This window comes from Thermobia domestica, chromosome 12, assembly GCF_964235325.1.
Source record: "Thermobia domestica chromosome 12, izTheDome1.hap1.1, whole genome shotgun sequence".
NCBI classification, from domain to species: domain Eukaryota; kingdom Metazoa; phylum Arthropoda; class Insecta; order Zygentoma; family Lepismatidae; genus Thermobia; species Thermobia domestica.
The window spans coordinates 216,726,765-216,739,479 of NC_137465.1; the positions used below are offsets into that span (position 1 = coordinate 216,726,765).

The 12,715-nt window shown below is 36.3% G+C and overlaps 1 protein-coding gene across 1 annotated transcript in view; it reads right to left on the reverse strand.

Moving 5' to 3' along the window:
- The window catches only part of LOC145667038 (DDB1- and CUL4-associated factor 10 homolog), a 36,126-nt gene extending 35,594 nt beyond the window's left edge, over window positions 1-532 (reverse strand). The window contains exon 1 of the mRNA XM_081734730.1: window positions 124-532. Within this exon, the coding sequence (XP_081590856.1) occupies window positions 124-338 (215 nt within the window). The 5' untranslated portion in view covers window positions 339-532. The remainder of the gene's footprint in view (window positions 1-123) is intronic.
- Window positions 533-12,715: the final 12,183 nt, after the last annotated feature.

A 12,715-nucleotide genomic window follows, 5' to 3' on the forward strand; every position in this document is an offset into this window, starting at 1 on the left:
CATGTTACACAGCATAATCAATCATCACATTGTTTCTTAATAGGTAATTCAATGTAAACGAAACTCATACTTCTTTTAAATAACAGTTTAAAATAATGAATGGTCTCAAATTTATGAACTTACCCATCAGGAGAAAATTCTAAATTGAACACACCGCCATGAACGGGGTCCTTAACGCTTTCTGTATGATCCCAAGAAGTACAAGGAAGAATTGCCGAATACATTTCTTTCGATAAACGGTCGGCAAACCCTAAAGGAAATCGTTGGCCTATCTCTCTCTGTTTTAGCATTGAATAGCTGAAAGTTAAATGCATTCTCCTACTACGAACTTTAGGCATGGTGACGGTTTATTTTGTCACTTAGTAAAAAATTCGTCTCACTTATCACTCTAATTATAGTACACACAGTATTTTTTTCTGTAATTATTTGAGTCAACAGAAAGCTACGTATATTATCAATTGCTCCACATCCACCATTCCAAACCTTATACCTCACATATACACCATGTTGTTGTTATCGAAATCGAAATTTGATCCTTCGATTAATTCGATAAATATATCGATTGATGTAAACAAATCTTTCAGAAATTGTATTAGAATGATTACAGTCGATTTCTTTGGCACGTTGCCATATTGTCGGTCATTTAACACATGGAACTGAGCTCAACTTTGGATCTTAGGACAAGACATTAAAAATAAGTATCCAGCAATTTTCTGAACAATGAAAATAGCTTTATTCCGTACCAATCTTTGGAAAAATTGCGGAATGTAACAGCGCAAAATTTGCAATAACTGCTGTGCCTATTATCGCAAACAAACGTAAATTTGCGTTGTGTTGATGAAAAGCTTTACGGAATGGGGCCTAAAGTTCAAGAAATTACATTGAAGGAAAATTATTTGGTACAGACTAAGGCTAGTTTTAGGCGGAAACGCTTATCATAGCATTTCTCGTAGCAGATGTGCTGCCAAAATCTCGTATAATATTCTATGGCATCGAAAGTAATGGTAATTTTACACGGTAGCATTTTGATAAGCATCTTGTCGTGACGTAGCAAACAAATCACTGGAGAAGAGCCCAATTATGGCTCCGGGACTAAAGCGTGAAGCCAGGGGTGGGTTAAGGCTTTCAGGGCCCTGAAGAAAACTTTTTCAAGGGGGCACCTATGCTATGAATAAAGATGAGAATGTTGATGTATTAGATTCCGCTTCGCAGATATCAATAATTAAAGAGGATTTAGCTCACCTAAGGTTAAGAGATTGAATATCGACACACAAATAATAGGAATTACTCAAAATTATCTTTTGATTAACAAGATACAATGGGAGAACATTTCATCATGCCTTTCGCGTGTTAAGTCATTTTTCCCAAAACATGTTGTTAGGGAATGACTTTTTAGAATCTCAGAGTCCAAATTGATTTGAATAGGAATGTTTTATTGTTAAGAAGACTTGGAAAACCTTCTAGATTTGCTCTAAGTAATGACAAAGATATTTCAGAGGAATTATCACCACAAGCTAATAATTTGATTTGTAATAGAGGCCCAAAATAGCTCACTCCCTTACAAAATAAGCATCAAGACAACCCTAGAGATAAGCCTACCGCGAGCAGGAAATAAATTAGCATGAGTCTGAAGCCTATAATATAATAAGTTGATTGTTATATTTTCGTATTAAAGAGAGGGATTTTTGGGACCCCGGAGCCTGGGCTCTATTGGCTCCGTCCTTAATCCGCTCCTGCGTGAAGTAGTAAAGCTATAGTGGTTGTAACAACAGTTCTCGTCGGTTATATTAGAAAACAAAAACCACAAAGAAGTATGTGGGGAAAGAATTGGTTGTTGCGAAGGGACGACAATATTTCAGTTCTTTATGGTAGAGAAAGAACTGAAGTCCGAGGATACCATTGCATTCAAAAACTTCCTGCGTATGGATAATGAAGCCTTCGAAAAGTTATTTGTACAAACAAGGATCCTCCTCATATTTTTCAATCAGCATAATAATAGCATCCCTACTCCAACTCACTTTTCTTTAATACAATTCAATTTCCCACACAAAACAAGAGCATGGATATTTGACACAAAATCTTGTGCTTCCTTTTAACCCAGCACTGCGCTGGAATCAGTTCTATCGACAAGAAATGTCATAGGATATGCCATGGCATGTGAAATGCTATAGCATTTGCTACTTTAAACGGTAGGGTATCGACGATGCGATTTTTGCTACGATAAATGCTTCCATCTAAAACTAGCCTGAGAATCAGAATTCTACCAGATGATGTCGATTAAAATCGATGTTGGTCAAAGATTCAAAGTTAAGTTCAAATTCAGACAGAACTCTTACTTTATTGACATTTACCCACCAAAATCATACAGAGGTACAACAAAGGTTGAAAAATTGGTTGAGACAATAGACTTCCAATAATCCGGCACGATCGGGACTTGGTCAGTGTCAGATTATCCGACAGTGCCTCCAACAATCGCTAAACTCGTAAATTGAATACAGCTATAACATGATGTTTGGCAGCAAATATTATTTATCAGGAACAATGACCATTTCAACTCAGATACAACCAAAACCTAATTTTAATTCTATATTTTAAAGAATACAGACTGATACAGACTGTTGTAGGCCTACAATAGATTGAATTAAAAAAAAAAAAACTCAACGATGAAAATGTCGGGCTATCGAGCATTCCGTACAATTGGACGCCAGACTAACGAAGCCTACTGTAGGCCTATAGGCTATAGTTTTACGTCCTACGATTATGTCCTGTAAGCTAAAGGATACGAATGATTAATGGAAATAAATTATTATGATGGAATCGTGGGAAATTGGGAGGAATTGGAGAGCTTCCACATAACACACGGAAATGAGGATATTTTGGGAGGGCAGGAGGCAATTTTTTCCCTGACTTCGAGATTTATATACATTTTAATCAACAGGATAATAATATACCAGAGAAAATGTGAAAATATATTTACATCAGGGATCCCCAGAGGTGCTATTCTAATTTCTAATTGGGGCTGCGGTTGCTCAGTGGTAGAGCGTTTACCTCTGGTGCATGGGGTCCCAGGTTCAAACCCTGCTCCCGCCAAGTGAACTTTGTGGGGGACAAACACCGTGTGCGTGGGTTTTCTCGGGGTTCTCCCACTTTCTTCATTCCACCATTTCATTCATTTCTCATAATCACCGTCTCCTTTAGCCTAACCGGCATAACCATAGGACGTAAAACTCAAAGATTTCATTTCATTTTTTCTAATTTTTAATGAATACGCGACAAAACGTACTAGCGACAAAACGTACCACCGACAAAACGTACCACTTACCCTGAGGGCTGCTTGTGAAGGGTTTTCTAAAAACACTTTAAATAATGACAAGCGACAAAACGTACCACTTGACTGGAGGGCTACTTGCGAAGAGCCTTCCAATCAGCCATCAAATAATGACAGGCGACAAAACGTACCACTTGATAGGACGGTATATAAGTATATATATACATCGGCCAAAATAAGGTAAAAAGTTGAACAGATTGGTGGTGAGAAAAGTACCGATGCAAGACCAAGACTAAGACTAAGGCTAAGGACCAGGGACGGATAGGCATTATTAGAGGGGCGCGGCCGCTTTCTCCCACAAGGGGCACCAGCATCTCAATATCACAAATCAATTGCACAGTTTTCTTTCTACAGCAAGTCAATAGTATTAACAATTGACAATTAAAACCTGATATTCTTTCATCAGTATATTATTCTGAATTGTTCAAAATATTATATGAAGTTCAAGGAGAACGTATACTATATTACAAAATTAGCAGATGTTTTAGTGTACTAGTTTTTGATGCTACTGTATATATCACTTTTACATTCGAAATATTATTTAGTAAATCTTTTTCAATAGACATCAACATAAATGTTTACAAATGTTTCTGAGACATGGTACTCGTTAGCCTATTTTTAATGTATTTCAGTTTATTTCAGTTTTGAAAAATTTCTTTCACATGTTACCTGAGTTATGGGCAAAGTCAATAAAAATTTGTATGCTGGAAACCTGGATAAATATTACTGCAAAATTTACAATTCTTCAAAATTAAAAGCAGCACATTGGACAATTTTGCAACACGTTTTGCATTCGCTTTCCGTGTGAAGAAATATGTTTTCTCCTAATTCTGAATCACTTGCACCATCAGCAGTCATTTTTTCTCGGTTGTGCTCGTCATCAAGACTAACTTTCAAGGATATCCACGTCCTTCAAAAGTCCAAGAGAATACATTTATAGTATCCTTGGAAACTTCTTTACTGAAGTTTTTCAGAAAATATGTAAGTTTATCGAAAGGCACGTCTGGAAGTTCTGTTACTTGGTTGAAGTGTCTAGGGTCCAAATAATCCATAAAGTACATTGCTTCTTGAATCTTGAAGAAATACTCGAAACTACCATGTCCAATATTGTGTTAAATGCGTCGATGCAGTACCTGGTCATTGGATAGAAGCAGCTTCATTTTCATATTCACAGGAAAATCTTTGTCCATCTCTGAAGACGAATTGTCGACAGGTCAATAGAAAAAAAAAATCACGTTCTAAGTCTTCAAATTTGTTATTGGCCCATTCTGCAAAGCTTAATGCTGCATTCTTAACGGATTCAAAATCATCTCTCTACTCTTTCACTTGGAACAGAGTAGTCTGCACCATGCGATAGGACTACACTAGCAGCACCCTCTATTTGGAGATAGTTTGACAGAGAGGTCGTCACTTGAAATATCTTAAGGAACATTTGTGCTGTCCGAGTTGTTTTGAACTTGAGATCTTTTACATATCCTTTCGCTTTACACCTAGCTTTTGGTGTGATATTTTCTGTAGAAGCAATTTTCTTAATTATTATGGTCAACTCTATATACAAAGCACTTTCTAGGTTCGAAAAATGACCAAACTTTTTCTGAAAAACAGTGTGTTTTCTACCATCTTGTTTCCGCAATAATTGTAAGACGCCTTTGTTAACATTTGATCTTCCAAATGTTCATTCGCTGATAAGACTCGCATAAATATCGCACAGCCATTCAGCAGAACAATGACACAGAATCAGTGCTTTTTTTTTTTTTTGTCAGATCACATATGACATGATTGACTATATGAGCGTAACACCACACGTGTAACTGAGTTTCTTAGTGGTTAAGCGGTTAGCGTATGCGCCTTTGTCGTGGGAGACCTGGGTTCGATTCCTGGCGGGAGCTCATGTTCGGATTTCCCGTAAATCAGTATGTCCCGTCTCATATAGCCTCGTTGCTAAAGGGCCGTTAAACTCAAAATCAACTGAATCACACGTGTAACTGATCACAGGTGAATTGTAAAAATCCGAATATTGTTCTTGCATGTTACTTGAGCCATCGGTTGAATTTCCAATACACTTCTTAATATCAACTTCTGCAGAATTTCCAGCAGTAAACCGCAAGGACACTGGTCTGCGGTAGATATGCATTTTCCTATGACAACAATACTTTGTTTAACAACATGCCGTAAAACAACAGAGCACTGGCCTGAAACTACTATATCTTGAGTAGTGTCTAATAGAACAGAAAATATTGAAGCTTGAGAGACTTCTTTCGAAATATATTCTCTGATAAGTATGTTGATAGCATTCAAAACATAATTCACCGTGTTTAGTAAAAGTTATGCGACCACTATCCTGCTTAATTCATCGTATATGACTCTTCTCGGTGACCTTATCTAAATTACTTTTAAGCGGAAGATCAAATTTGCTTAAGAAAGAAATAATATCCAAACAGTTTCCATGATCTATAGCTGTGTCTTTCAGTTTATAGGCTGCTACATTTCCTCTGTAAATGAGCCCTCTTTTACCAATGAGTTTCTGCACTTTGACAACTCGATACATTACCTGTCTGTTCTTCTCAACCTTATACTGCCGTTGTTTTACCTGTTCATGAGGAACTAGTTTCTTAAATTATGTTCTCTTTTGTTAGATATGTAAACACCCACATTGGTCCAATGTATTTTGGAAGACTCGTGTTCTCTTACTCGCTGATAAACGTGTTTAATGTTACGTTTGTCACGTACAGAACCTTTAAGAGAAGTTTGTTTGATCTGGAGAATAATCTGTGAACACGCTGAAAAAAAAATGCTTGAAGTGGTACGTTTTGTCGCAGATTAAATATTCCAAATGTTTTAATTAGTCCAAGACAGGTTGTAATTTAAATAAGTGGTACGTTTTGTCGTGGAATAAATATCAGAAATGCTTTAGTTAATCCATGACAGGTTGTCATTTATGACAGGTCGTCAAAAGTGGTACGTTTTGTCGCGAAAATTCAAGTGGTACGTTTTGTCGCTGGTACGTTTTGTCGGGACACCATTTTTAATAACCTTATATATATATATATATATATATATATATATATATATATATATATATATATATATATATATATATATATATATATAGATAGATAGATAGATAGATAGATAGATAGATAGATAGATAGATAGATAGATGGAGAGAGAGAGAGAGAGAGAGTAGGCGGATAGGTAGATAGATATGATTCTCTTAGGAAACAAACTATACAAGATAGACAAAACCAAAATTTTTATTTAATACCACAAGTGATAAATAGCGACATATACAGCCAACGGCACCGACTTTCGAAAATTTATGTGGGTGCATATCAATGGCGGGACGTGTTAGTCTGTCTTTTCAGGGAAGTCTTGATATTTGGTTGATTTATTTTTAGTTAAAAATCTTTTATGAACATTATCATAAAGTGCTGTGCTGTGATAAAGCAGAATATGCCGGCACTGTAAGAATAAGTTGGAGCTACCCTAGCTGTCAGTAACACGGCTGACTTAAACGCAAGAGAAATGAGTTCAAACCCGGGTCCAAGCTAAAAAGCTTGTGGGTGTGCCGCACCCACAAGATTATTTGTGTGGGTGCCAGAGCCCCGGAGCACCTACGTAGTCGGCGAGCATGTATACAGCACCATAATACAAGGTAGTGTCACGAAATCATGCAACACTGCGAATATATTGAAAATTTGTCCAAGCTAGATGGTTGTCCAAAGATATTGGAAAGATCATCCAGCAATGGATCGGTAATTGACGATAATAGTAGGTATGTGTTTGAAATATAAATAACCCTCACCACTAAAGTCATGTGATCCCAGTTCTCTTTCTTGATATTAGAAATACAGGCTTATACCTTGTTCTGAGAGATCTATGTTTAACCCTATAGCTATAAGAATTTTGAAAAGCAAAGACAAAATAAAATTGACCGTTCCCCACCCCGCCAGTAATCATCTGATATGCACAGAGCAAATCAACGCTGTTTACATGTCACTTGTTTTTGGCTGTGAAAAATTTGTATCCAGCAAGCTCTTCCTTCCAGCTGCCTGTGTGTGTGAGACAGAGAGTTTATGACTCAGTATAATAAACGGTTCTGCGAACTCGAAATATTCGGCGAACCGGCTGAATAGCACCACTGGTCTTATCCACTAGGCAAAATCTGAAATCGGTTTTAAGTCTCACGATTATGCCGGCTAGGTTAAAGGAGACGGTGTTGATGAGAAATGAATGCAATGATGGAATGAATAAAGGGGGAGGAAACGGGAGAACCCCGAGAAAATCCACGCACACGGTGCTTGGCCTCGATAATTCCAAGTGAAGAGGTAAGATGGTAGGACACATTGCAAGAATCACCTTATTAGCTAAACAGGGAATTGCAGAAGGATAAATATCTAGAGAAAGGCCGAAATTGAAGTATTCGGACCAAATAATACAAGGTACGGGGAAGAAAAAGTACATAGAAATTAAAATTGAGAATAGTAAAGAGCTGCGTCAATCCAAACGAAAAATGTTGACGTGAGAAGAAGGACAGCTTATAGATACCGAAATTATTACTTATTGTAAGTCTGCTAACTTGCTTGTGTGGTTTTATAATTCTCTACTTGTTATCATACTTTTGTTTTGCTTACACTGATTTTCTTGTTTCCTTTTCCTAGTCCATTTTAAAATACTAACTGGGTGAAACAAAAAGATATTTTAATATTTTATAAAAGTTTTAATATTACTGATTTCATGTTGAAAACAGTGCCATGAAATAATTAAGTGTTCAAACCGCCTGCTTCACTTAGTTCAATCATTGATTGCTGGAAGCAGCACGTGTAATGTAAAGAAAGAAAGACTGAACTCTTTACTTGTTTATGAGCATGCTCAGATCGCTGCGTTGGACCTCATCAATGGCCAGCAAAAATTCCAGATTTAACTCCGTGTGATTGTTTCTTGTTGGGTTCCACTGAGGAGGTGGTGTACAAGTCTAAAGCTCGCACAGTAGATGAACTGGAGGCACGGCTTCAAGGGATTGTTGCCAACATGCCAATTGACTACTTTTAGAAAGGTATCAATTGTATTTTCCCGGCCATTTGAGGAAGCAGGTTAACAACCCAGGTGCCTATGCTGAAATATAACATTTTCTTTTGTTTTTTCGTTTGTAACTAACAAATAAAAATTAATATTAAAGTATTTATAACAGTTTTTTTAAATATCTAGTTATTTTTAACCCACCCTGTATATTTATATTGCGTTACAAGTTCTTTTCACTTTAACCATTAGTACTAAATTGTCTATAAGTATCGATTATAATATCTTTATTGGTTTCATGCACCAGATTACTATCGTAACTTTTTATCTTTAGGGAGGTTTCTTTTTCATAATATCATTCATTAGATTTATTAATAACAGAGAAATCAGTATAAAATATAGCCTTATCTTACTCCTGTTGTATGGGACTCATCGATTGTGGTGTTGCACACTTGCACATATTTTTTGTAGTCCTATAAAAACTCAATATCTCATACACTACGTTTCTTTCACCTTCCTTTCTTGCAGAACTTCCCATACAGGACTCCAAAGTACTCTGTCGAAAGCCTCTTTTAAATCGATGGAACAAAGATGCACCGTTTTATTGTATTCAATAGCCTACTCTCAAAGTAAATATTGCATCTTCGGTGCAGCAATTTGGTCTAAAGCCACATCGGTTTTCTTCTAGTAAATGTTCGATTTCCTGTCTCATTATTTCCGCAGGTTCATTTCCTAGTGTGTTCAATAATGGTATACCTCTATGGTTATGGCGGTCTGTTGTGTTTATATCTGAATGAATGAGCCTCCAATCCAATTTCTAGAGATCTTCTTGTATTTCTAAGCCAATCTGATTGTGTGTAGGTAATAGTAACTTGTTCCTTGCTAATCCCATATATTTGACTATTTCAGGTGTTATCATGTTATGCCAAGCTCCTTTACCAATTGGCTTGTTTAAATTCTTCTTCCATAATTCTATCTTTCTCGTCTTGTAGTACTAAATTTAAATCTTTTGTTTTTGTATCGTTTTCGTTTCGTGAGTGGAAGTTATTCTCTTCAAATAAAGCGGTAAAATATTCCTTCTTTTTGTTCATGAAATCTTCCGTTGCTAGTAATTTCCTTTCTTTATCTTTGGTAAATTTTAGTTGGCATTCTTTGTTCCTTTCTCATGCTCTTTAGTACACAGAGAAAAAAAAAACTATGTCTAGTACGTAAACGCGTAGATTATATGCGTAAATTCTGTAGTTTATGGACTTAACTTATGACTAGGGTCCTGCAGCAAACGTATAACTGAAAACGTATGTTTCATAATACTTCCCGTATAACTGTTCCATCTATAGGTACTTTCCGTATGAAAGAAAAAAACTGTAAATACGCGCTAAAAATCTCACATACAGATGGACGTAGTCATATGTTATATACGTATACGTATGTAACATACGGAAGGCTGTTAGATGTCAGACATCCTGCGGCGGCATAATGTAACATCTAAACGGGGAAAAGACAGTACATATGTAGCATATGGATAACGTAGGCTCTGTACAGATTTCCATAGTAAACTTATGGATCCCGTATATTTGTACAATATACGGATGTCCAGATAACGGATTTTTCTCAAAGCACTGTAAAACAGTTCTGTGTTTTCCTTGCTGTTGACAATGTTGCCAAATTCTTTCGATAATATTTCTTCGCTGCCTATACTATTTTCTTTGATTTATTGCATTTGGGATTTATAGAGTTGATAGTTCTTATCTTTTCTTGTTGTTAGATATTTCTGCCATAGTTCTTTCTTCTCTAGTACTTGTTCCTAAACTTGTGTTGTCCATGAACGGGTTCTTTACTTCTGTATTCCTGTTTTATATGTACCAGTTCTTCTTAAGTCTTCTGCTGAGTTCAATATCACTTGATTCAATTTTTCAACTTTTTTCTAAATTGTTTTTCTTTCCTCTTGTATTACCTCAGCCTTTTCCTGAACCTTTGTCATTATGGCCTTTCTCTTTCTACTCACAGCTTTTGAAGATTTTTATTGTAGTTGTTTTCTGTGCTCTCTTTTCCATCTTTGTAGTTTTACTTATCATTTCTATTGTAAGAAGATAATCATCGCTACCAATTTTGGATTCTATTCTTACTCAATTCCCTCTAACATATCTCATTTGATTCTCATTTACAATTATGTAATAAATTATTGATTTTTCGTGCCTAGATGATGTTATTCTAGTGTACATTTGTGTGAGAATTTTGTATTTGGTACGATTAGGTTGTTTGCAAATGCAGATATTTAAACATTCTTGCTCCATTTTCCAAGCGGATTCGTCTCCATGTTTGCAAATAACATTTTACAACTTCTAATTTATTTTCCACTTTGGCATTTAGGTCTCCCGAAATAATATTGCTTCCTGTTGTGTTACCGTCTATCATACCTATTCTCTACTACTTTGTAGATTTTTTTGTTTGCTTTTTAGTCGTTTCATGTGCATTAGATCTTTAGACAACTAAGCTACCACGTTTACTGTAATATGCTACGACACAAGTGACAACAGAAATTAGAACTCACCTAATGTTGGTGTGCGTCTTCATCCACTCAGTTTACTTATTATGTGAACGACGATTTCTTCTTCTGTCCACTTTATTTGTGCACCATTTTACTATTAATCTTCTAATTTCGTTTCCGCTTTCTTCTAAGTTTCTTAAATTTTACTCTTTCTTTCCCACTTACTAGATTTTGTCCGTGAAATTTGTAATATTGGCCTTCTTATAGCAATTATTCTTCCATTTTTGTGTAATTTACTTCCATAAATATTTGTATTATCAGCATGTATTTTTTTTAATGACTCGAATTACAACGAGACTAAAGTGTAAGTAAATGAGAATTTGAATATTTTGGGTTGGTACGATTAAAATGCCCGTTTGAGGTGGTCACTTTCAAAGGTCAAAAACATGAAGACTACAAACGTGGTTAGTCAAAGGAGTCGCCAGTTGCAGCTACATACTTTTGGCATCACTAGCCAAGGGTTGGATTCCATGACGAAATAAATCTGGAGTCTGCCATGCGAGAAAGTGTGGGCCGCGGAGGCGAAGTGTAGAGTGTTCACCTCTGGTACGTGGGGTCCCTGGTTCGACCGCAGCTCGTGCCAAGTGGGATTTGTGATAGCCAAACACCATGTGCAAGAGGTTTTATCGAGGTTCTCCCGTTTCCTTCAAATTCTTAATACTACCATTTCATTCCCTTATCATCATCATCGTCTCTTTTAGCCTCCATGGCATATCCGTGGGATGTAAAACTGAAATATTTCATTTCACTTCACTTTTTTGAACAAGTCTCAGTCACACGATGCACAGCCCAGCAATCAGGGAAGATCTTCCCCACCAAAAAAATGATCGAGATGCCGTAATAAGGTGGTAGTGTGTGAGACGTCAGAAGAATACGATATATCAGGAAGGTTTTATACTGAAAGTCATGGAGAGTCTGAACAGTCCTTTCCGAGTGTGCATTCTCGTGCAACGTAAGGACGCCATATAGCCTGTGTGCTTTTGGTGCATGTGTCCCGGTAGGAAAGCACAATAATAATAATAATAATAATAATAATAATAATAATAATAATAATAATAATAATAATAATAATAATAATAATAATAATAATAATAATAATAATAATAATTTTGCAATCATTTACTTTGATTAATCATACGTTCTCTGTAATCTAAAGGGAATAAGCGTAAGTTATTTGGTGAGTACTTCAAATTATATGCCCGTAGCGAAACTCCCTCTATAAAAATTGTTACGTGAGTACCTTAGGATTCTGAAACATGAATTTTTGGATAAAGAACATGTTATTTCCTAAGTAAAGTCTTGACCCGACTACGATAGGTCCCATAGTTTTGTAGCTATGGGTCTTTAAAATTCTTTTTTTTTTTATGTTTTCGGCAGCATCTAACTCCGGAAGAAAGCATTTGTGCACCCAGGTTGGTCTATACCTTTTGTCTTATCAGGGTGTTAGGAATCACCTCCCAAACATTGTCGGTGTTGTTTTGAAACAGCCTGTATATGTATACAGGATGATTGGTAGTTCGATACATTCCTTGCAAGGGAATATTTTACAAGTACTTTGAACTCAGAAATGAATAGTTCCTGAGTAATTTACACATGTGTGATTTCTTTGAAATTTGCTGGCTAACGAGAGGTGCGCAAGAAAGTTTTACCCTGACCCACTTTGAAATACCGTAGAACGATGAACTTTTACATGTGTAATCTTGCGTTCCTATGTAAGTCATCTGCTAATATACAGCTCGTAACTCTGCACCGTTGCTGTGCTATAGATCTGGTAAATTCCGAATCTTGACGGAGTATACTATAGACTGAAGGTGGCCTCG